Genomic DNA, 25194 nt, shown 5'->3' with positions numbered 1-25194 from the left:
AGGGACACACAGGGAACGGCTCCGCGGTCGCACAGGAAGTCGGACCCAGGGAATGTCAGGGAGCAGGACATGGGAAAGGGAGGAGCTCCGGCATGTGGAGGTCACGGAAAGGCAAACCCAGCTCCTCCAGTCACACATTTATCCTAACACGGGCTGGAACACACACGAGGGTCCTTGTCCCGGCTGGAACAGCGGAGAATGGGGAAATCACCGGGGCAGAGGGGAGGGAAGAGAGACAGGGGCAGGAACAAGGACAGAATAACATGGGGGGGGAGGGAGATGGAAGTGGCGGGTCAGCCCGGGCCGGGAGTGACTCGGAGCGCCCCGGCGTGTCCCAGGGACCTCCCGGGCGGCGCCGCGCTCACCCTGACGCCCTTGACCACGGTGATATTCTCATTTTCGTCCGCCTCGAAGGTGACCCGCCGGGTGCTGCCGCCGCCGCCCATCTCGGCCCGGCCCGGGGACGGTCCCAAGGAGACTCTCCGAGCGCGCTGCCAGCGCCGCCCCGCAGCAACAACGCCGCTCATTGGCCCGCCGCGCGCCTCCGCACGTAGAACGGCGCTCCCCATTGGCTGATGCGGCGCGTTGCCATGGGAACGGCGCGGCCCCGGCCGAGGAGCGACAGGTACCGGAACCGTGCGGGAACTTTTTCGGGGCGAACTTCGCCTGGGGGGATAAGAACTACAAGTCCCGTGATGCTCCGCGGCGGGAAAGGGTTGGTGGGTGTGTACGCATGCGCGGGGCACGCTGGGTAATGTAGTCTTGACCATCCCTGATCCTGCCGGGATCCCTCCCGGGAGCGGCTGAGGGAGCTGAGGGGGCTCAGCCTGGAAATAAGGAGGCTCAGGAGGGACCTTCTGGCTCTGCTACTCCCTGACAGGATGGGGGAGCCGGGGGGGTCGGGCGCTGCTCCCAGGGAACAAGGGACAGGACAAGGGGGAACAGCCTCCAGCTGTGCCAGGGGAAGGTCAGATTGGACATCAGGAGGAATTTCTTCCTGGAAAGGGTTGTCCAGCCCAGGGCAGGGGTGGAGTCTCCATCCCTGGAGGGATTTCAAATCCCTGTGGATGTGGCACTTGGGGACATGGGGCAGTGGTGGCCTTGGCAGTGCTGGGAATGGTTGGACTCCATGATCTCAGAGGTCTTTTCCAACCTGAACGATTCCATGATTCTGTGGGGTGGGGTGGGCTGAGTGCCTCAGGCTCCTCATCCCCTTTTCCACCCCATAACAGAATGAAATTCCCATTAGCACACATAATTTTCTTCAAGAAGTTAATAATGTTATTAACACCTAATCCATTTCCCTTTCAGCCTGCAAGATAACCTGCATCTGGATGTGGCTGTTCCGGGGGCAAAACCCTCCCTGTGGATCCCAGGACATCCAACCTGAATACACATTGTTTTGTCTCTCATCTGGTCCCTCTTTTACCCCCTGAAGCCCCAAATCTTCTGCTGGGACTCTGTGGCAACACACAAATAATAACAACCATGATATTTGAGAGGCCTTATCTTTGTTTTTTCCCCCCTTTCCAAGCCCTTCTTGTCTTGGTTCAAAAAGTGAAAGCGTATTTGTACCACAGTGACACCAAAATCTTCACTCCCACTGAGAAGAAATTTGCCCCAGCGTGGTTTTCGCACAATAATCATCAAGACCTTTTCATCCTGATGCATTTTCTTTCTCTGCCTCCATGAAAACCCCACTCTGGCTGCATCAACAGAGCAGCTCACGTGGCCTTTGATATATTTGCAAGCCATTTTTATTTGGGTATAAACTATCAGCCAACATTTCAGCAGTATCTGCCTTCCTTCCTTGGGGCTTCAGCTCTTGCTGAAGCCTTGGCTGGTGGCCACTTTGCTCCCAAATAAAAGCTGCTTGGGAATATTTCGGGGACGTGGAGCTGTTCCCTGGATGTGATTTTATGCCTGGTTTGTACAGATGTTAAACCACTTTCTGTGAGGGGGAACTGTTAGGAATTCAACATCCTGGGAACTGTGTGTTTTTAGGGGAATAAATGGATTGGGAATCCCTCTGTCTTCACACTGAGCACCAAACTGAGGGGGTTGAGTTTCCTTATTTTTCTCCACTGGGAGTTTTTTTTAGGGGTCAAACTGTATTTATTTTTAGGGGTCAATCTGCATTTATTTTTAGGGGTTAAACTGCATTTATTTTTAGTGGTCAAACTGTATTTATTCAGTGAATAAATGCCCAGCCCCAAATCAGAAAGCAGCTCTTCTCCTATATTTTGGGAGAGTTCAGTGAAAATACCCTTGTCTTGCTGATTTATATTTAGGAATGGAGGTTTTAACAACAGCTCTATTTCCTGCCAGGGTTTTGTTTTGGGGGCTTTTTTTTTTTTTAAATTATTGTTTTGTGGGACTGGAAATTACAGAACATGGAAACATGAAGATTTCAGGACAAATGGGCAGAATTACATCTCCAAATGGCTTTGGGTGGTTTTGGTGTGTCTGGGAGGTTCCCTGGCTGTGGGAAGAGCGGGGCTGAGGTACCCCAGGATTTATGGCTCCCCTTTAATAGCTGGAAATTAAAGACTCTTTGCTGCAGGCCAAAGCCATCCATATGTCAGGGGCTTCTCTCTGTAGACTGTCAGAGCTGTCTGAAAGCTCTCTCAAGGATGGTGCTAAATGAAAGAAAAAGTATTAGAAATTAAAGTTAGAAAAGGCTACAAGAAGTTTGGAGCCCCAAAAATCATTTGTTAACCAGTGGCAAATAAACTCCAGCCCAGCTCACAACTCTCAGGAGCAATTTGCAACCAGAAGGAGAAGCTGTTCTGTGTAAAACTGCAAACAGTTTACGTGTTCAAACAAATAATGGGCTTTTTTAAGAGGACTGTCCATGTGGGACAGGACTGACTGGAGCAGTTCCCTTCAGTGGTCACTGGGAGCACATTTCTAACGAGGAAAAACACAACATAAAATGTGAATGACAAATAAAAGTGTCTCAGTCAATGCACAGCTGTTAATTGCTCCTGATCTTGATGGATCTGAGCCCACTTGGGTCTTGTGTGAGCAGCAAATCCATCTGAGGCTGGGGAACTTCAGGTGGATTGTTGTGGATCTGGAAAACAAGCAGGAGCTTTGAGTCACAGAACCAGGGAATCACTGAAGTTGGAAAAGCTCTCCAGGATCAAGTCCAACCGTTCCCCAGCACTCTCCCCTGTCCCCAAGTGCCACATGCACAGGGATTTGAAATCCCTCCAGGGATGGGGACTCCACCCCTGCCCTGGGCTGGACAACCCTTTCCATGGAGAAATTCCTCCTGATGTCCAACCTGACCCTCCCCTGGCACAGCTTGAGGCCATTCCCTCTCCTCCTGTCCCTTGTCCCCTGGAGCAAAGCCCGACCCCCCCCAGCTTCCCCCTCCTATCAGGGACTTCCAGAGCCAGAAGGTCCCCCCTGAGCCTCCTTTGCTCCAGGATGAGCCCCCCCAGCTCCCTCAGGAATTCTCCAGACCCTTCCCAGCTCCCTTCACCCTTCCCTTCCCTGCACATGCTCCAGCCCCTCCATGTCTCTTCTGTTTGAGGGGCCCAGAACTGCCCCCAGGATTCCAGGATTCCCCAGTGCCCCATAAAATGTTTAAATGGTTATTATTATTATTATCATCATTATCATCATTATTTTTATATTATTATTATCATTATTATTATTATTATGTTAAAATCCTTCACTTTTTCTGGTGCCACGTGCTTTTCCCACATACCCATCCATACCCAGATTATAACTGCCTGATCCTTTGCTAAAACACAACCCTCTTGTCCAGCCTTGTCCTTGTCTGTACATATTCCCCCCTGGTAAAACCATTTCTTCTACCACTCAGTGCTCAGTTTCTCCCACATAAATTCCACTCGAAGAGCAGCGAAGGACGGCGTCGCCAGACATTCCCAAATAAATCCTAATGAGCCCAGGAACAACTTACTGTTAAATTGGAGCCTCAGGACTTTAAAAATAACCCAGAAAGCCTGGCTGGGGGAGGTGGGGATGGCTCACTGCACACCTGCTGGCAGGGATCGCTCTGGGGCGGATTGTCCTGCTCGGTCACTGTCACGGGGAGCACGTTGGACTGGGTGACTTTACCCCTTCTCCCCTGCTGGTCGTCTGTTCCTGGGAAATGTTCGGCATGGAAGGGCTTGGAAGGGTCCTTAAGCTTCTCCTTATCAGCAATAAACGTTGTAGCCAAGTCTGCAAATGCTCAAAGTTGTGGAATTAATCTTCCCTGCCGGGTGGAATCCAGGCCTGCTGCTGGAAGTGAAGATTTCCTGAGGAAATGATGTATCTTCAGGACATACAGTCCTGAAAGGGTTGGGTTGGAAGGGACATCAAAGACAATTCAGGCCCAACCCCAACCACTAGCCCAGGTGCTCCAAGCCCCGTCCAACCTGGCCTTAGACACTTCCAGGGATCCAGGGGCAGCCACAGCTTCTCTGGGAAATCCATTCCAGCCCCCCCCCCCCTCCCAGCCAGGAATTCCTTCCCAATATCCCACCTAGCCCTGCCCTCTGGCACTGGGAAGCCATTCCCTGTGTCCTGTCCCTCCAGGCCTTGTTCCAAGTCCCTCTCCAGCTCTCCTGGAGCCCCTTTAGGCCCTGCAAGGGGCTCCAAGGACTCTGTGGACCCATTTGGAACTGGAATTTTGGGGTAGCCTGTGCCAGGAGCACCCAGAGCTTTGTTTTTCCTCCTGGATGCATTGTTTCCCTTGGCTGGGAATGGTTAAACTGGAGAGAGACCTGGAAGCACAAAGGATGGAGCTCAAACCTCCTAATTTTGTAGAATCATGAAATGGTTTGGGTTCACTTCCCAACCCCAGGGACACCTCCCACTATCCCAGATTGCTCCAACCTGGCCTTGGACACTTCCAGGGATCCAGGGGCAGCCACAGCTTCTCTGGGAAATCCATTCCAGCCCCTCTCCACCTTCCCAGACAGCAATTCCTTCCCAATATCCCATCCATCCCTGCCCTCTGGCAGTGGGAAGCCATTCCCTGTGTCCTGTCCCTCCATCCCTTGTCCCCAGTCCCTCTCCAGCTCTCCTGGAGCCCCTTTAGGCCCTGCAAGGGGCTCTCAGCTCTCCCTGGGGTCTTCTCTTCTCCAGGTGAACATTCCCAGCTCTCCCAGCCTGGCTCCAGAGCAGAGGGGCTCCAGCCCTGGGAGCAGCTCTGGGGCCTCCTCTGGACTCTCTCCAGCAGCTCCACGTCCTTCAGGAATGTTGTTCCCAGGGCTGGAGGCAGCTCTGCAGGGGGGTCTCCCCTGAGGGGGCAGAGGGGCAGAATCCCCCCCTGCCCTGCTGCCCCCACTGTGGGATCAGCCCAGGGCATGGGGGGTTCTGGGATGGGGCATCTCCAACTCCTCACCCACCAACACCCTCGAGTCCTTCTCCTCTTGGCTGCTCTCAATCCATTCTCTTCCCAGCCTGGATTCCTGCTGGGATTGCCCTGACCCACGTGCAGGACTTCACACTCCTGCTGTGCCAAATCCTGCTACCCTTGGTTTTCTTGGCACAAGTCAGACCAGCAGGGCAAATCAATCCAAGCCATCAAATTCCTCTAAATGAGCTTTGTGAACTCATACAAACACCTGATTATAAAAAAGAGCAAATTCCTTTGTTTTCAGTCCCAGTTCTGCTCCTGCAGAAGCTGCAGGTTCAGGGCTCACCTCAGAGTTGATGTTTTAGTCATTATTTCACTTTTCATAGTCAGAGCTTTATTGTCTTTAGTTCAAGACCAGAACCTGCCTGGATTTTGCCACATTGGCAACAGTTCCCTGTTGATGTCCAGGGAAAGCCAAACCTGCATGGGTTGATTTCCTGAGCCATCAAAGTTCACACCTTGATCAAGGATGAATTATTCCCCTTTTTCTGAGCGAAATAAAGAAAAGGTAAGTGTGGCATTAAGCAGGTCAGGGCCTTCAGATTTACCCATGGGCTTTAAAGTGTAATATATTAACATAATGTCATATTAATCTGTGATTATTTCTGTTGATACCCTTTTATCTGACTGTTGGATTTGTATCCAGCCCCGCTGTCATCTCCAAAACCAGATTTGATTCATGGCCTCATTTCCTCTTTTTTCCTCCCACTGCTCACAGCCCTTTTTATTTTATTTTTTTTTAAAACCTCTCCATGGTCCATTTATTAAACGTGGAGTTAGAGACACAATTAGAATTTACTCAGGTCTGTAATGCCTGAATATTAAATCCTTGGAACAATAAAAATCCTTTCCCAAATGTTTCTTCTCTGGCTTTCCTCTTCACTCAGCCTAATTACTGATTGAATGACCAAAAAAAAAAAAAAAAAAAAAAAAAAAAAGAAGGGCCTGATTGGAGCAATTCCAAGCAAGGAGTGTGTGAATAATTTTGGAATTCCCAAGCACTGCAAAAAAAAAAGGTAAATTGGAGAGACCTGAGGATATTTCAGAGTGTTCAGATTGTGTTTTACAAGTGGGTTTTTCACAGCCTGTTGTCTCCCTCCTAAGTTGGTTCATCCAGTTTGTAACAACTGGTTTTAACTGAGTTAAACTTCCCAACCAGCCTGAGGTGTTCCTGGTGCAGGAGAGGAAGGAATGAGGGTGTTCAGGCCTTCCAGCACAAGGTCCCTCTGCAGGGGTCTGGTTGTTTGGGTGATGTTCCTGTTCCACCCTAAACACACGTGGTGGCCTGAGCACAGCCCAGATCTCCCTCTGCAGAACAGTCCTCTAGGCTTAAACTCAAATTAAGCTTCGTTCCAGCACCCAACCCCCGAAATATCATCAGAGCTGACTCATCATCCATCCCTCAGCACAAATAAAATCCAAATTAAGGTGTTTCTGGTAACACAGAGCACTTTGTGTATTGTGTTTGTTTTTTCCCCCAGAATTTGTCTTATTAGTGCACAGGAAGGACTAAAAGGCTGCAGAAATGAACGTGGGGGTTCCCAGCACAGTGTCCCACAGACTGAACTGAAAAGAAATCCATGGATTCAGGTGATCACTGCTCTGCCTGTCAGGGGTGGTCTGTGTGCCCCTTTGTAAATCCATAAATCCAGGAGCAGCACGGAGCTGGATGGAGCCGCATTCCAGCTGCTCCAGCACAAAAGCAGGAGGATTTAGTGTTTAACATCAACGTTCCCTGACCTGCACCCCATGGAGTCATTCATCCCAGAACTTGGCTGGGCTGGAGCATCATCTTGGACACATCCAAGGGCCTCCTGCCAGGAGCATCAAGGACTGGGGGACTCTGAGAATGGCTCTGGCCTTGCTCCCCCAGTGCCTGAGGGACAGGGCCTGGGAGCTTTGCTTTCACAATCCCTGTTTTTGATCATTATCCCTCCTTTCTGCTCCATCTGAAAGGAGGGAGAGATTGAAGTTACCTCAGTTAATATTCACTATTTCTTCTTTCCCGGCATCATTAGATGCTTCTCTCCTTCCCTCGGTTTTGAAATGCAGAATTCCTCCCTGGAAAAGTCTTTATCTGATATTCATCTGGCAGCTTTTTGTGCTTCCCCAGCACCCAGGAAGGCCAGGCTGTGCTCTGCACAGTGGGCTGTGCTGAGCTTCACAGAAACATGGAAAAACAGCCTGGATTTGGAGGGATTGGCTGTCCATGGGGACCTGGATGCTGCATTCCAAGTGATGTGGAAACCCTTTATAGCTGAGGAGCTCAGCCTCAGCCTGGAGGTGGTGTGGCCACCATGGAAAAGGCACAAGAGAGGAAAAAGAGGAAGGAAAGATAAGGAGAGAAACTACTTTTCTACTGTGCAAGGTGAGATCTCCTTGAGGGAGCACGTGGAGAAAAGCTCAGGGGTCCCACAGGATGGGGAATTCTTTCCTGTCCCCCACCCCAGGGGCATTGCAAAGGGGTCTGCAAAAATTAGATACAAAGCTTAGATACAAATCCTGACAGTCTTCACTCTCTATTGTGGAAGTCTTGCTGAGATTTGTCTCTTTATCCATTGGAAAAGTGAGGAGATCCTTCTAATTCCACGCTGCTCTTGTCCTGAATCCCATCCCCAGTCCCTTGGGAGTCATCAGGTTTTGGGACATCAACTCCACAGTTATCAAAGGGACTTTTTTTCTACAATTCAGCTTGTCCAGCCTGTCCAACACATTGTCCAACCCAGCAGTTCACAGACCAAGTAGGAGATTTAAAAGTGGGGTGGGATGGAACTTCAAAATCATGGAATCTTAGAATTGTTCAGGTAGGAGAAGACTTCCAAGATCATCAGTTCCAACCATCAGACCAGCACTGGGTGATCTCCAGAAGTCCCTTCCCACTCTGATGATTCTGTGACTCTGAAAACCATGTCCTCAGGTGCCACTTCCAAGTGGTTTTTTTGGACACTTCCAACGATGTGGGTGCGGCTCAATAATGGAGTAGGAACACTCAAAGCTCTTCGGGGCTGGGAACTTGTTATTGGTGGTTCACTGTTCAAAACTAAGAGTCATTTTTAGTACTCCTGGACATTCATTCCTTGAAACCCTTCCATTCCCACAGGGAAATCCAAGTCAACAAACTTCAGTTTTATGGTGGATCTTTGGGGGAAAGTTAAACCTGGGGTTAAATCCAACGGCCTGAGGAAAATGGATCAACATCACTTGGCTCCAAGTTGTCTAAAGCAGGAAATATTTTACTCTTCAGGAGAACTTAATTTCATGTATCCAAACCCAAACTGGAGAGCAGTCAGGTTGTTTCCTCACACAGTTTTTTCTTGGAGAGGTTTCCCCAGGGATATCGTAGCTCTTTAATTGAAATGTGCCTGTATTTCCTTTAGCTCATTATGGAAGCTTTAAACAAGCCCAAATCTGTGGGAATCAACAGGGGAAAGTCCTCTGTTTGCCATCCATCGGCACTGTTTGCTTTTCCAAGAGTGAATTTTCCAAGACCCACCTCGTTCAAGTGCGGTAATAATTAAAGATGGGAAAAGCTGAGGGAACAGGTAAATCCTCTGTGTCCTGCCTGGGTGCCACAGGAACTCCTTGGGACAGGCAGGAGGTGGCAGGAGGTCACACTGGATCATCTGCTGACTTCCAGTGGGGTTAAAAAACATGTACCTGTGGCTGCCAAGGATTTAATAGTCATCAATTAATCTGCATATCGTGGGCATGTGGGAGATCCAAATGAGGACAGGCTCTTGGACTGCTTTGAAAAGTCAGATATTTCCTTGGATAAGATCAGGGGTATCCTGTGAGGTAATTAGGGTAAGTAGGGGAAATTAGGGGTAATTAGGGAACTGTCCTGTCTTATTGCTTGTGTTAAACACCTCAGGCTGTGCTGCAGTTGTGATTTTGGGAAGGAATTCCTGGCTGGGAGGGTGGGGAGGCCCTGGCCCAGGTTGCCTAGAGAGGCTGTGGCTGCCCCTGGATCCCTGGGAGTGTCCAAGGCCGGGTTGGAGCAACCTGGGCTAGTGGAAGGTGTCCCTGCCCATGGCATGAGATGATCTTTGAGGTCCTTTCCAACCCAAACCCTTCTGTGATTCCCAGAAATGGGAGCTGGCTCAGCCCAAAATGTGCTGGCCAGGATGTTTCCTACTTCAACAGATCTATCAGATTAAAACCAAGCATGGGCCTGAATTTACTTCCCTAATCAGATCCTCATAAAATACAATAAACCAACCTAAAATGAACATTCCTGTCCTCAGCAGCTGCTGTGGCCACGTGCTGGGGATGCTCCATCACTCCACGTCTCTGCAGATGTTTGAGCCCATTTTGGGCAACGTTTTTATCTCTAATGTTCCACTCCCCCCCCCCCTCCCCAGTGCTCTCAGGTTTGTGTGGAGAGATCTCCAGCTTTTCCAGAGAGTTATTCTGTGAAATTTGCTCTTTTCCTGCCTGGAAGGAATCCTGCAGTCAACTGGCTGTGTGTGCACCAGAGGCAAGGGAAGCAGAGCCTGGAGTTGTGTGTTATTTGCCAGGATGATCAGGAATGGGGAAGCAGCAAACTGATTAATTCTGTGTGACCCAAGCAGATTATTTACCCAGTGAGAGGCTAACACGGGATCTTTTGTCTTGCTTTGAGTCTTGCTTGCTAATCTGTTTGATTTGGCAGCTCGTAAATAACTGGTTAATAAAATTTGGGGAATATTAAACCCGAGTGGTGAGTGAAGGGCAGCCAATGCTCACAGAAAAGGGTGCCAGAAGAGCTGGATCTTTTTTAATCGATGGGAATGGGGAACAGGGAGCAAAGCAGGGAGAGGGAAACAAAGACAGACATCAAAATGAAGGTTATGTGGCCCCACCTGGAGTGCTGTGTCCAGCTCTGAGGCCCCCAGCACAGGGAGGACATGGAGCTGCTGGAGCAAGTCCAGAGGAGACCACGGAGATGCTCAAAGGGCTGGAGCCCCTCTGCTCTGGAGCCAGGCTGGGAGAGCTGGGAATGTTCCCCTGGAGAAGAGAAGGCTCCAGGGAGAGCTGAGAGCCCCTTGCAGGGCCTAAAGGGGCTCCAGGAGAGCTGGAGAGGGACTGGGGACAAGGTGTGGAAGGACAGGACACAGGGAATGGCTTCAAAGTGACAGAGGGCAGGGATGGATGGTATATGGGGAAGGAATTCCTGGCTGGGAGGGTGGGGAGGCCCTGGCCCAGGTTGCTCAGAGAAGCTGTGGCAGCCCCTGGATCCCTGGAAGTGTCCAAGGCCAGGTTGGACAGGGCTTGGAGCAACCTGGGACGGTGGAAGGTGTTGGGGTTGGACCTGGATGGTTTCAATGTCCCTTCACACCCAAACCATTCCGTGATTCCAGGATTATATTTTGAAAAAGCTTTAACTTACAGAGAGAAATACTCACAACACATTGAGTTTAAATGACCTTCTGCTCCCTGCTCCCAAAGGCATTTGGAAACACAGCTCCATTATCCCTGTTTTCCAGACACCCAGAAGTGAGGCACAGAGCAGGAGAGTCTCCTCAGGATCACACAACCCGTGGCAGAGCTGAGAGTTCCTCAGCGTTTACACCGTGAGTGGCTTCACCCCCTGGAGCATCCTGGAATCTGGGCTGGTTCCCACCTGGATCCTGTCCCTGGTCTGTCCTTTTATTTCCAGCTCTGTGGTTACTCCACAAGGCCTCTGACCCCAGAGGGGTCCAGAACATTAAACACATGATTCCACAGTGTTTCCTCCTGCATGGACACCTCATTCCCTGCCCAGGATAAAGCTGTGGGACTAATGAGCAGTGAGGGGATGGGTTGTTTCCACATCCTGGGTCCGTGTGTGTGTCCTCGCACTTCATTTCCTTCACACCATTCCAGGCAGTGATTAATGCTCCCAAGGACTTCTCCATGGCAACAATCAATCTGCCATTCCCGAGTTTTCAAGTGCTTCACTTTGCCACACAAACAGTGTTTCCTGTCCAAAGGTGTGTGTTGTGTCCTGCACGTTTGTAACGCGGGATTTCGGCTTAAATTCCTATATTTCCTCTCATCCCAAAGATTCCTGAGGTAGGAGTAGCAGGGTACTTTCCCCTCCACAGGATGTGGTTGCCTGTGATAATTGGGAACATTTTTGCCCTGTATTCCTATTGAGGGTCAGTGTAGAAATGATTACACACTGCAGAGGTGCAGGAGCTGACGGGAGCATCCGAATCCACTGGACACTGGGAATGGGAAGGCAGGAGATCCAGACAGACAGGGATGGGAACAGCAAGGAGCAATTTCCCTTTCAATCACTGAGCCTGTGCCCAGCAGTGTGTCCTCAGCAGAGTCCAGGATGTAAATTGGGTTTCTATTTTCGTTGCTCAGAGGTAAAACCAGCAGCAGATGGTGTTTTGAAACACTTGTAATTTTGGCTAATGGAGTCACTGCTGCCAACTGTCCTGTCCTCCACGTGGGGATTAGATGTATCATTATCAATAAATAACACCTAACAATGATACAAACAGGCCAAACCCTCAATTCCTTGGTCCTGAGCAACTCCCACGCTCTCCGAGACTTCGTGCTCGTGTCTTCGGGTGACAAAGTGTTTTACTCCTTCCTTCTTTCTGATCCGTGTTTCCAAGCCTTATTTTTTTTTAAATACACATCCTCCAGGTGCCTCCTCACCTATGGGAGTTCCATATGGCCACTAGAAACAGAACTTGCCTGTGGAGGGCTCTGCCATGGAAACTTTGATCGGAACTTCCATGAAATTCCCGGAGTGCGGGAGCCAAAAACTGCTGCCGACTTTACACGTATCCAGATGGTCCCTCCCGACTCCATTTGCAAGGAAAAGTGAAATCCCATCTTTTCTGGTTGTTGCAATAACCTGGAAGGCAAGCCAAGGACTTCTACCTGAGTGAGTGTGTGGTGAGAGGCCAAACACTCCCAACAAACGAGCTCCTTGCCCTCCTGACTGTTTGGGAACAGTTCAGAGCACACGGAGAAGGTGGGAGAGAATCCAACTGAAGGCCTGGCTTCAAAAAAACAAACAAACAAAAAAAAAAGGAAGCAGGAGAACCCTGAAAGTCACTAAAGGGATAACCCTGAGAGTCACCAAAGCAATTCCTATGCTTACATTAAGGGGAAGGGAAAAAAAGCACTCGGTGTTTTCCTGGAGGATCAGGGAAGAGCCAAGTGAAGGGGAGACACACGAGCCTGGAGCGACAGGTGCAGTACAAGGGGATAATAAAGCCAATTGAGTTATATTTTATTATTCCAAGTGGAGGGAATGAGCTACAGAAAGGTGCAAATGACTGTGTGGCTGTGGAGCTCCTCGGGAAGCTCGTGCCCGTCAGCATCCCGGGAATATCATCCCCCTCCCAGGGAAAGCAGGATCGTTTCAGTTCTCACCACGCTTTGCTCCTCCAGACCAATTTCGCTGTCAGCTCTGCCAGAGAAAGGACTGATGATTTAAAAACCTGGCCCAAAAAACTGGAGAGCAGCGGTGGCAGTAAACATTAGTCACTGTAGCAAACTAATTTGTTTTCCATATGGCATTTTCAACGGAGTGTGGAAGATTCACAAGTGAAATAATAATTACAAATGAGGAATACTTTGAAAAAAGATGTGGTTTTCTCCCAGTGCATCACTTAAAAGGGTTTCTAATTAAGTCAATACTTGATTATGCTGGAGATGACACCGGCTGCCAAATTACAGTTTGTTGGGTTTTGTTCTCGGGGAAAGATTGTTCCCAAGGGCAGGAAAATTCCTGCATCTATTCAGCCTGCGGTGCTGCTGAGATGGAAGAGAGGTGAGAGAGGTGCCTAAATCCTTTGGGAAAATTGGGAGGTGAACATTTGCTTAATAACATTCCTGCCTGCAGTAGAGAATTTTGCTCAGCAAGATGAGGGCCTGATATTCCTGATTAAGCAAAGTCCAAGGCAGATGCTCTGAGATACCCTTGATCTGTTCCTGGCTACACACGAAGCCAAATCAGAGCTGGGAATTATGCTCCAAGGGAAAAAGGGGAAGGAGCTTCATGCAGATAACAAAAGATAACAAAAACCCAGCACATCTTATTCTCCTTCCAAACTCTTGTTGTGGAGGGTCCTGTCACCACCTTGAGCTCTTCCCATCCACGGTGAGGGTTCTCCTCCTCATTCCTGGGTGTCCCCAGGGTCGTCTTCATCCCCCCTGTCCCCACCCAGGGCTGGTGTTTGCCCTTGGCCATGGGACACTTGTGGTCACAGGGACACACCAAGTCCAGAGACGTCCCGAGACCTTTTGGTGTTGAATCAGACCAAGCAATGGCCAAAAATCCCATTGACCAGGTTACAGTTTCAGCCCAGGCTCTGGAGCACTGGGAGGTTTGGATCTGGAGGCTCGGTTTTAAAACACAAAGCACAATTTTTGACAGAGATCTAAGCTCTGGCTCAGATCTCAGTTCGCTTTTCAGCCTCATCTTTTCTGCAGGGAGTTACACAGAGATTTTCTACCTGTAAAGGGGAGGAAATGTAAGACTGATTCGTTCAAACTCCCTCTTAACCAAACTATTGGACAACTTCACCTCAAACACTCATTTTCTGCTTCACAAAGCAGGCCCAGGCCAGTTTTCCCTGATTTTCACTGCCAATCAATCCCAGGGAACTTGCAGCAGTGCCACATCCCCAGGCAACCAAGGTTTACCCCTGTGAGTGCTTTTTCTGGGTCCTACAAATGCTGATCGTGCTTTTCTTCCTTTTGTGCAACTTAGGGCTTGTCTGTTCACATCTTTACCCAAATTTGGATTGCAGTCCTGATATTTTAATGGCTGTCCAGCACATGCCCAGAGCAGGCCCTGCTCTGAGGGCAGAAAATCCTGGCAGCAGCAGAATGGGGCTGAATTAATCCAATGGCCCTCCCCGAAAGGCAGCCAAGGTCTGAGGCGTCAGATCCCACAGGGAAATGTCCACTCCCATCACATTTGCTCTTCAGGGACCTCAGAACACTTTCAGGGTAAGATTTTTCAAGAGAGCCCACAGAGAATGTAATTTTTTCTCTCACTCAGCTCGTTTTGGGAATTGCCCAGACCAGACAGGTCTTCTTTTTGTCAGGATTATCCCAGAGGGATATGGAGGAATATCTGCTTTTTGCAGCTGTTGCACTCAGTGGGAGTTGTCACCAGAGGAGATGGACAAGTTATTTCCTGGATTCACGGAAAGATTTGGGTTGGAAGGGACCTTAAAGACCATCCAGTTCCAACCCCAACACCTTCCACTATCCCAGGTTGCTCCAAGCCCTGTCCAACCCAGCCTTGGACACTTCCAGGGATCCAGGGGCAGCCACAACCTTGATACTGAGATTGTGTGATAACACATTAGGAATGTAAACACACCATATCCTCAATATGTAAGTCAGATAAACAGTTCCCTCTTTGCACAACTCACTCCATGGCCCAGCTCAGCCAAAACAGCTCAGTATTAAAGCGACAATTTAGAACTATTAAATATTTAATGATGGGAGGGAGAAAAGCTGCTAAAACCACAAAATATCTGCAGGGTAATACCAGTTGTATCAGACAGAAACGGTGCATTAGCAGAGAGGATTCTGAGCTTTAATGTCTGATCTGAGGCTATTCCATGTTTGGGAACACGCAGTGCTATTGCCATGGAAATTTATGAACAAACTCCTGGAGGCCACCTTTGTTTTCTATTTATTGTTTTTCCTTGACTCTCATCACTTCAGGATTGTCAGTGCTGGAGGATAATTCATGCTGATTTTTTATCTCCTGGTGTTGTATCATCACCATTTCCCACCCAGGTTTCGGGGGTTTTTTTCACTTTTTTTTTTTTTTTGGTTGATGGGATTCCAGGACATCATGAAACTTGTAAAAGTCAGCGCACAGATGTCTGATGTGACCATCAGAGATATTGTCTATAAATCACTTCCATCTGCCCTCTGCCCACTTTCCCTCACCAGGATTAGGCTGAACATGACAGATTTGGGGCACAAAGTGCCTGAAGGGCAGGGGAGAGGACAAGGAACCCATGAGAACACAGGACATCGAGCAGAAGAAAACCCTTGCCCCCAGGACCCCCCTGAGAAACAGCCACAATAAAATCAACTTCCACTGTCAAGATCCTCACTTAGAACACAGAAAGAGTCACATCACATTTAAAAGACCTCAAAAGAGGATTCCATTGTGTCATTGTGCAATTCAAATCCTTAAAGAACTTTACAATTCAAGTCCTTAAAGAATTTTACCAGTTGAGACTCTCCTGGATGTTAATTAAGGGAGATAATGCAGACAGGGTTGTTATGGTCTTTCTTAGGTGACATCATTTGAAATGGTCCTTTTCAGCTGCTGAAGAATATTGCTCTAGGAGTGAAATTTTCCACAGGGTTTGTCTTCAGATCAGAAGGAGTGTGTTGAAGTTGGGAAAAAGCTACTGTTTAACCCTGTGCATCAGCAGCTCCCATGGGAGGGTTAGGTTGGATTTTAGGGAAAGGTTCCTCCCCCAGAGGGTGGTTGGGCACTGAACAGGCTCCCCAGGGCAGTGGGCACTACCCAAACCTGCCAGAGCTCAGGGAGTGTTTGGACAACACCCTCAGGGGCAGGGTGGGATTGTTGGGGTGTCTGAGCAGGGCCAGGATTTAAATCAATGATCCTTGTGGGTCCCTCCCAGCTCAGAGTATTCTGCGATTCTCTGGTTCTATAATGCCAGGACACGGGAAAGGGGGATTATATCACACGTGGAACTGCAGGGTGGGGGATTTGAGAGGGAGATCACAGAGCTGGAATGCTGCCAGGTCACAGGATTAACCCCCTTGCTGCTGGGAAATGCCGAGGGGTCTCTGATGGACCCGAGCGTCGAGGAGCTCGCGCGTTCCCGTCTCATCTCCGGCAGGAGAGGGGGAATTAGTTTACTCTCTCTCTGTACTGCGAGTGTCACAAAAGATCTCCCTTCCCAGGCAGATGTTGGCTGCCAGTGGGAAGCTGAGAAACGCCAGTTTTAATTAAAAGCTTTATTTTCAAATACAATCCGGAGATTACAAGCGGCAAGAAGGGACTTCTCCGCTGGGAGGCTTCGGCGTGAGGCCCTGAGCAAAACAGCAGTAATTGAAAGACAAGGCCTAATTCCCCTTCTCCCAGCTGGGTCTAACACGAGGCAGGGACATCAATCCAGCCCTTGAAGGAGGGCTGGCAGCACCATTGCCTCTGTTGTCGGAGGGAAAGCAGCCAGAGCAAGGCTCTTCCACCCTCCTGTCCCTTCTCTGTCAAGTCGGCTTGTGAAGGAAAAACAAAGGAGAGGGGCAGAGCTGTTGGAGGAGAAGGATGAAAGGAACCCGTGCAGATTCCCGTTGGAAAATCATGTTTTCACATTGTTTTGGTGTGTCTACCCTAATCCTGGGCACTTGTCCACTCCCAGGTGGTTCTGGGTCACAGGGAGGCTTCTCTGGGTTCAGGTTGCTGTGGCAGCCTCACCCATTTTCCACCTCAAGTGAACACGTAGGAAAAATGGGATAACACCAGCCGTGAGCACTCTGTGCTGCTTTACCTGGATGGAGAGTCTCCAGGGCTTTCGTTGGACACTTTTAAAGGAATTCACCTTTAAAGGAATTCACTTTTAAAGGAGTTCTTTTCTTGTTTTAAAGGAAAAACTCAGCTCGTATCAACAGCTCCATCTGTTCCACAACTCAGCCTCAACAAACCCACTCTCTGTCTGTAGGTTTGTGGTGCCTGCACATCAACTTCTGACTTCCTGGTGGGCCTGTTCCACTACTCCTCACACTTAATGCGAGTGAAAATAAAGATGCAGAAGGAATTATCTCCCTTTGGGATGTGATGTAATCCCAGATTTCGGTCATCCCGTTGTACAGGCACAACTTCAGCAGCACTGACCAAAGTTTCTCTGCAGTTCAGTCTCTCCTGGCAGCAGCTGTGCCTTACACATTCCCGTGATCCTGTAGAGCTGCATCCAGGCAGGATCACCCCTGAGATCACACCGGCATGCTCGAGGCTTTATCCATCCCCACCTTGGAAAATCCCAAGGATGGAGAGCACACAGCCTCGCTGGGACACTTCAAATGCCTGACTGGTCTCATCATGGCAAAATTCTTCCTAATTTCCAGTCTGAGCCTCTCCTGCTTCAGTGCCCACTCTGTCCAGTGCTCCTACAATGCATCACCTGGTTAAACTGGTCAGGAATGATTTATGTTGGGAAATCCATGCTAACCCTTCCTGATTACTTTATTTTCCTTCTTCCCCCCAAGGATAAATTACAAGATTTCCACTGTGGTTTTCCCAGGGAATGACCTTCCAGATCACCCTTTTGGCCTTTTATATTTTTTGTCAGGACAGTCCCAGGATCAAAAAGTTGTTTGGGTTGGAAGGGACCTTAAAGATCATCCAGTGCCACCCCCTGCCACGGTCAGGGACACCTTCCACTAGCCCAAGTTGCTCCAACCTGCCCTTGGACACTTCCAGGGATCCAGGGGCAGCTACAGTTTCTCTGGGCAACAATCTTTGTGGAAATTCAGGTCACCTTATCTATGAAGTTCTCTTTACACATGAAAACATTTAATAACAACAAAAGAAGAATGCAGTTTTTCCTTGGACTGATGAAGAAATAAGGATTTCCTTTAAAAGACATCGTATTTTGGCCAAAACAGCGGGGAAATCAAGAGTTAAAGGCAGGATTGAAAAGGCTCTTCAGAGAATCACAGAATATCCTGAGTTGGGAAGGACCCACAAGGATCATTGATCCTCCAACTCCTGGTCCTGCACAGACACCCCAACAATCCCACCTTGTCCCTGAGGGGGTTGTCCAAATGTTCCCTGAGCTCTGGCAGGTTTGGGAAGTGCCCACTGCTCTGGGGAGCCTGGTCAGTGCCCAACCACCCTCTGGGGGAAGAGCCTTTCCCTAAAATCCAACCTAAACCCCCCTGGCACAGCTCCAGCCATTCCCTGGGTCCCGTCCCTGCTCACAGGGAGCAGAGATCGGTACCTGACTCTTGTAAGGCTTGAGGATCCTTAGATGAGGCAGCAGGAGGGTCAGTCATGCCATGGATTTATGGGAACATACATCCCAGGCTGTGCTTGCCCTCTCATGAATCCCAGAATCCCAGAATCAGCTGGGTTGGAAAAGCCCTCTGAGATCATCCAGTACAACCCTTGATCCACCACCACCACGGTTCCCAGCCCATGGCACTGATGGCACATCCAGTCTGTCCTTAAACACCTCCAGGGATGGAGAATCCACCCCCTCCCTGGGCAGCCCATTCCAATGGCTGATCCCTCTCCATGGAAAACATTCCTTCCTGATGTCCAAGCTGACCCTGCCCTGGCACAGTTTGAGGCCGTGCCCTCTTGTCCTACTACTGGTTCCCTGGAGCAGAGTCTGACCCCCCCCGGCTCCCCCCTCCTGTCAGGGAGTTGCAGAGAGTGAGGAGGTCTCCCCGGAGCCTCCTCCTCTCCAGGCTGAGCCCCCCCAGCTCCCTCAGCCTCTCCTCACAGCACTTGTGCTCCAGTCCCTTCACCACATCCCTGTGACCCTTTTGCCAAGTCCTTGTTTTTAGTTTATAACAACCTGAACTTGCTAAAACCAGACCTGCAGGGCTTTTCCTCCTCCTTCCCAGCCCCTTTTCCCTGCCTCTCCCAAGCCCCGCTGCTCCTGTACCATATCAGGCTCTGTACATATATTTAAATGTAATAAGATAGATTACAAGAATTGATTTTCCCCAGGGCCAGGTCGATAAGGCTGTATAAGCAGGGAATATACAATGGATCGGGAAGAGCTGGCTGGAGTAGATTAATTAATGAGATGCAGCAGAGAAACATCCAAGGAACCACAGCTCTTCTCAGCTCACCTGAGCTATTAAGGGAATCTCTGGTGGCATCGAACGCTCGCTGCCAACCCAACAATACACAAATTTCTCTCGGAGTAATCACAGCAGTGGCAGAGCTTTTGAAGATCCAAAGGTTACTCTGCCCTTACTCTTGCAAGGAGAAATCACAGTGGGAAGTAAATAAACTTTTGAACAGCACAGCACTGACCTACCTAATCTTTGTTGCGATCTAACGGGGGAAATAAAGAACCTGCTGGAAATTCTCCGACCGGCTTTTTTGTTTCCCAGGGATATTCAGTGTTTGGAAACAACAGGGAGGAGAAAAGAGGGAAAGGAAAAAGAGATGCTGCTCTTTGGCAGTATTGGGAAAAATATATTGGGTCACCTGTATGAATTAATGTATTTTTATTCATAGAATCAGAGAGTTGTTAAGGGCAGAAAAGGCCTTTATGATCAAGTCCAAACGTCAATCCAGTTCCAGCACCGTGTTCACCATTAAACCGTGTCCTCAAGTGCCACATCTACTTGTTTTTTGAACACTTCCAGGGATGGGGACTCCCCCCCTGCCCTGGGCAGCTGTGCCAGGGCTGGACAACCCTTTCCAGGAAGGAATTTTCCTTCATATCCAACCTGACCCTCCCTTGACACAACTTGAGGCCGTTCCCTCTCCTCCTGTCCCTTGTTCCCTGGGAGCAGAGCCCGACTCCCCCCCCCCAGCTTCCCCCTCCTGTCAGGGACTTGCAGAGCCAGAAGGTCCCCCCTGAGCCTCCTTTTCTCCAAGCTGAGCCCCCCCAGCTCCCTCAGGAATTCTCCAGACCCTTCCCAGCTCCCTTCCCTTCCCTGCACATGCTCCAGCCCCTCCATGGCTCTTTTAAGTGTCCCAGAACTGCCACCAGCATTCCAGGGGGGACCTCCCCAGGTCCCAGCACAGGGAACAATCCCTCCCCTGCTCCTGCTGGACACACTGTTCCTGATCCAATCCAGGGGCCATTGGCCTCCTGCCCCCCTGGGCTCATGTCCAGTCGCTCTCCCCAGCACCCCCAGGGCCTTTTCCAGCTTTCCAGCCCCTCTGGCCCAGCCTGGAGCTGCAGGGGGTTGTTGTGACCCAAGGGCAGGACCCAGCACTTCACCCTGGCTTAAATGGTTTAAAGTTTGACCCAGTCCTGCTGTGACACGTTGTGCTGTGACTGTAACTCCAGGATCATTTCAGTTGAACAGGTTGAACAAGGACAGGCTGGACAGAGCAGAACCAGAGCTCCAACCCTGCATTTCCATCCTGGCTGTGATTTCCCAGGCTCAGTCACAGAGCAGTAAGATTTTCCTAACAGGTTGCTTGACCTTTTCATTACTTTTATTTATGGGCCAGTAATGTGCAGCCTCTCTTAAACCCTGCACTGAGCACTGCTGGGTGAGAGGTTGATATTTTAAGGGAACTCTCCTCCGCTTCAAGTTTATTATGGCTGAATGCAGTGCTGTCAACATCTGACATTTATAGAGTGTGTTTAACCTCTGCTAATCCCTGAACATTTTGCAAATGAAGGACCCAGGTGCTCAGCTGCTGGAAGTTTCCACACCTTCACTGTTATCACCAGAGACATCCTAATTTACACCAAATGTCTCTGTGTGGCCAAGCAAGGAAATGTCCTTTATCAGAACAGCTGATTCTTCCACAGGAAACAAACTCTGGGACACTTTGCTCCTTCTTTATGATTTTTCCTGATCTCCAGGAGAGATGGGGATGCCCACACCTTGCCTGTGTCTTCCAACATTTTTTTCCTAACTAATTTATCAGCATCTCTCCCTGCTTCATATCCTTTGACAGCCACAGCAGCTCAACACAGTCGTGATCATAAAATCACACAATGGTTTGGGTTGGAAGAGACCCTAAAACTCATCTTGTTCCACCCCCTGCCATGGGCAGGAACACCTTCCACTATCCCAGGTGGCTCCAAGCCCTGTCCAACCTGGCCTTGGATTTATCTCTGAAGCTCCTGCCCACATAATTTTCCTGCTTTAGGAGTGAACTCTGCTCCAGGAACAAAAGGTTCCTTTATTTTTGGTGGCTGTTTCAAAACATGGAATAAATATTCTGAGACTCTGGGAATTGCTGGATGTGAACTTGCAATGCAGTTTGCTGCCCTGAGATATTGCGATTCATAAAACATCAGAATCTTTTTTTCCATTTTTGGCGTGAAAACCACTTTAACTCTGTATTGCAGGACCCCAGGACAGGGCAAAATGATTTTAAACTGCCAGAGGGCAGGGTTAGGTGGGATATTGGGAAGGAATTGCTGGCTGGGAGGGTGGGGAGGCCGTGGCCCAGGTTGTCCAGAGAAGCTTTGGCTGCCCATGGATCCACAGCTTCTTTGGGGGGCCCTTCTCTGGGCCAGGGCCTCCCACCCTCCCAGCCAGCAATTCCTTCCCAATATCCCATTCATCCCTTCCCTCTGGCACTGGGAAGCCATTCCCTGTGTCCTGTCCCTTCATCCCTTGTCCCCAGTCCCTCTCCAGCTCTCCTGGAGCCCCTTTAGGCCCTGCAAGGGGCTCTCAGGTCTCCCTGGAGCCTTCTCTTCTCCAGGTGAACATTCCCAGCTCTCCCAACCTGGCTCTGTAGGTAAATACCTGTGTAAACACTCCCATCAGTGGGGTTTTCGTTATCTGGATGTACAAGATTATCAAATCTGATATCTAAAACAGTACTACCATGGCTTGGCATCAATGCAAGGAACAGGAATACCATTGGTCTTCCTCCTCCCTCTCCTCCTTTCTCCCAGTTTATTACACCAGTGTTATTTCTGGATATTTTAACTGCTTGGGTGCTGATGGAATTTAAAGTTCTCCCCATGGACGAAGCACCTGAGGTTTTGCTGGGTATCTCCAGCATGTCCATCTGGAGCACCCCTGCTGTCCTGGCCCAATGAAAACAGGATTCCATGCACACCTGGGATCCACTCCAGCTATTCCTGGTGTGCCTTTGGTGGGCAGACAAGTTAGGAAAGTTGGACAAAATCAAGGCAGAACTGCAGGTTAAACTGGTCACGAGGCAGATTGTCTTGGCTATATTGTTATTACTTAAATTATCCACTTGTGGAAGCAGCAAACACAGTTCTGGGAACCACATGGAGCAGGTGGAATTAAGGATGAAACACCTCCCACACTCAGAGATAAGTGACTGTGTGGGGATTTAGTGTGTGTAGGAGCAACTGCTTTCTGCCAGGTGACATTTGGAATTATTACCACTGTTTGTCACTCTCCGAGTCACAAAACAAGTTGCTGAGTGTTTTGCTGAGAAAAGAGACCCCAAATAGAAACCAGTAATGCATTAGAGGGGGGATTCTCCCTGGCTGAGGGTAACCAGGAGTGGCCAGGCAGGAAGGGAGCTGGGAGTTGGGCTGGGCAGGGAGCTGAAGAGGAGCCCGAGGGTGCCCAGGGGGGCAAGAGGGCCAATGGCTGCTGGGCTGGCTGAGGAAGAGTGTGGCAGCAGGAGCAGGGCAGGGCTTGTGCCCCTGGGCTGGGCGCTGGGGAGGCCACCCCTGGAGTGCTGTGTCCAGCTCTGGGCCCTGAGCTCAGGAAGGCCCTGGAGGGGCTGGAGCAGGGGCAGAGAAGAGCAGCGAGGCTGGGGAAGGGACTGGAGCACAAGTGCTGTGAGGAGAGGCTGAGGGAGCTGGGGGGGCTCAGCCTGGAGAGGAGGAGGCTCAGGGGAGACCTCCTCACTCTCTGCAACTCCCTGACAGGAGGGGGGAGCCGGGGGGGTCGGGCTCTGCTTCCAGGGAACCAGCAGTAGGACAAGAGGGCTGTGCCAGGGGAAGTTTAGGTTGGACATCAGGAAGAAATTCTTTTCAGAGAGGGTGCTCAGCCATTGGAATGGGCTGCCCAGGGAGGGGGTGGAGTCACCATCTCTGGAGGTGTTTAAGGACAGACTGGATGTGACATCAGTGCCATGGGCTGGGTGACAGAGTGGGGTTGGGTCACAGGTGGGACTGGATGATCTCAGAGGGTTTTTCCAACCTGTGATTCTGTAAAATGAAACCTGTAATAACTTGCTCTATGAACTCTGAACATCTCAGGAGCCATGAGAAGCCATCCCAGCACGTCTAGAGGGGCTGGGAAATACGGGACACAGCTCAGGACGCTTATGGCTCATTAGCCACAGAATCCCAGGATGCTTTGGATTGGAAGGAAACTTCAAGATCATCTCATTCCAACAAGCAGGGACACCTTCCACTATCCCAGGTCGCTCCAAGCCCTGTCCAACCTGCCCTTGGACACTTCCAGGCATCCAGAAGCAAACTGTGCCAGGGCCTCCCCAGTCCCATCGATTCCATGTCTCCAGACACTTTGCTCCAGGAATTGCAGGTGCCTTGTCATCAGCAACATTTTAGGGATTGCTGAAGCGAAGATAGACGGTGGCATATTGATTTAAGGGAGGTGGGAAGGTAATTTAGCTGTCAGGACAAATAAGGGAGCGGTGGATTTTTGCAGCGTTAAGGAGAATAGGGGAGAAAAAGGGAAGTCAAACATGATCTTGAGTTTCATCAGCCAGAATGCAGGGAAAAAATGGTGTTATTAAGTGTGTTTGTTAACAGAGTAATAGAGTTTAGGGGAAAGGGAGTCCTTTGGGAAGCTGGAGCTGAATTCTGCAGTTTCTGAAGTGCCCCAGTGGAAATTCAAATAAAGTTGTAAACAAGTGCAGATGAGGGGAAGGTGAAAATGGATGATGGAATCAACGTGACCCCGACTACGAAATGAGCTCTGCCAAGGCAGGTAAATAAGTCACTTAATTAGTGCTCCCCAGATGAAATAATATGCAAATTGAGACCTCAGAAGATGCAAATCAGGGAAGTTTGGACTGGAGAACAGAAACAAATCCCTGCAGGATGTACAGGAGAGTTTCCAACCTGCCCTAGGCTGAAACCACCAGTTGATGGGTAAAAAAACTCTGAGGATTCCAAAATATAGGGGAAAATGGAAGAAGGGAATAGTTGTGGATAGAGAAATACTCAGAGAGCACCCAGAGAGGTGACAGTGCCACCAAGTCACAGGAGGCAAGAGAAAGCAAGAACTCAAAGGGAAAGATCACGAGGGGGGATGAAAATGAAGCGAAGTTTTGGCCACTTCTCAGGTAGGAATCATTCCAAAGTGGTTTCCATGGAGATAGATGATACTGGGTGGAAGTAGGTAAATGGAGAGGGGGAAAAAAATGAATGTAAGAGAGGCACAGAGATAAAAGAAAGTGAAGAGAGATGGGAGAGTAACTGGAAGCACAGAAGGATCCGGAAGAGTGGTTTTTGTGGAGGCAAGAGAAGAAAATGTCTGGAGAGGAGAGGAGAGGAGAGGAGAGAGAGCCAGGGAAGTTGGAGCTGATTTTAAGATTTGAAAGAATTATTTTAGGCAGAATTATGAGGTTCATGCAGAATTATTTTAAACCAACATGAGAGCTGCAAAGCTCCAGAAGGAGCAGGTCCCACTTGCACAGGTCCTAGTTGAAAAATCAGGAACGGCCACACGCACAGAGATGAGATTTAGACCCAGCTCTTCCCAGGTTTATTCCTCATCTGCAGGATGTTGTATCTGCTTGTTGGGCAGCTGTGGGTCTTCCCAAATCCCCCTATACCTAAAGCACAGTCCAAAATACATTTACAGAGCCTGGATCATCCCACGTTGTGCCCAGAGGGAGAAATTAGCTCTGCTCTTCTCTCTGCATCCAAAAGCAGCAGAGAGAAGCTGAGCCTTGGGAAGTGAGGTATGGATAAAATTAGGGATGGAAAGCCGAGGTTACTGAGGGTTTCTTGGACTGGGAAAACACAACTGAGAGGCCACCAACTCACAGGTTCTTTTCCCTGCAATTCACAGGATTGCTTGAGAGGTGAGTCCTGACCCTGCTCCCCATGGACAGTGATGATGGCTCTGCCTTTCCCAGCCCGGGGGTCCCTTTCCCAGGATTTTCCTTAGTTTCAGGACTGACTCAGAACAGCAGCCAGCACGGACAACACTCATTTCACCCCCTCCCTTCCAAAAACCGACTCACTGGGAGGAAC

The 25194-nt window shown here is 49.6% G+C and overlaps 1 protein-coding gene across 1 annotated transcript in view; it reads right to left on the bottom strand.

The window, feature by feature from the left end:
- The window catches only part of CHCHD3 (coiled-coil-helix-coiled-coil-helix domain containing 3), a 147946-nt gene extending 147419 nt beyond the window's left edge, over positions 1-527 (bottom strand). The window contains exon 1 of the mRNA XM_027665974.1: positions 357-527. Coding sequence (XP_027521775.1) covers positions 357-527 — 171 coding nt within the window. The remainder of the gene's footprint in view (positions 1-356) is intronic.
- Positions 528-25194: the final 24667 nt, after the last annotated feature.

The sequence above is a fragment of the Corapipo altera genome, unplaced genomic scaffold, assembly GCF_003945725.1.
Source record: "Corapipo altera isolate COAL_440 unplaced genomic scaffold, ASM394572v1 178, whole genome shotgun sequence".
Lineage (NCBI taxonomy): Eukaryota > Metazoa > Chordata > Aves > Passeriformes > Pipridae > Corapipo > Corapipo altera.
Note: the sequence above shows the minus strand (reverse complement) of the source record. Positions and strands in the feature narration are given on the sequence as shown.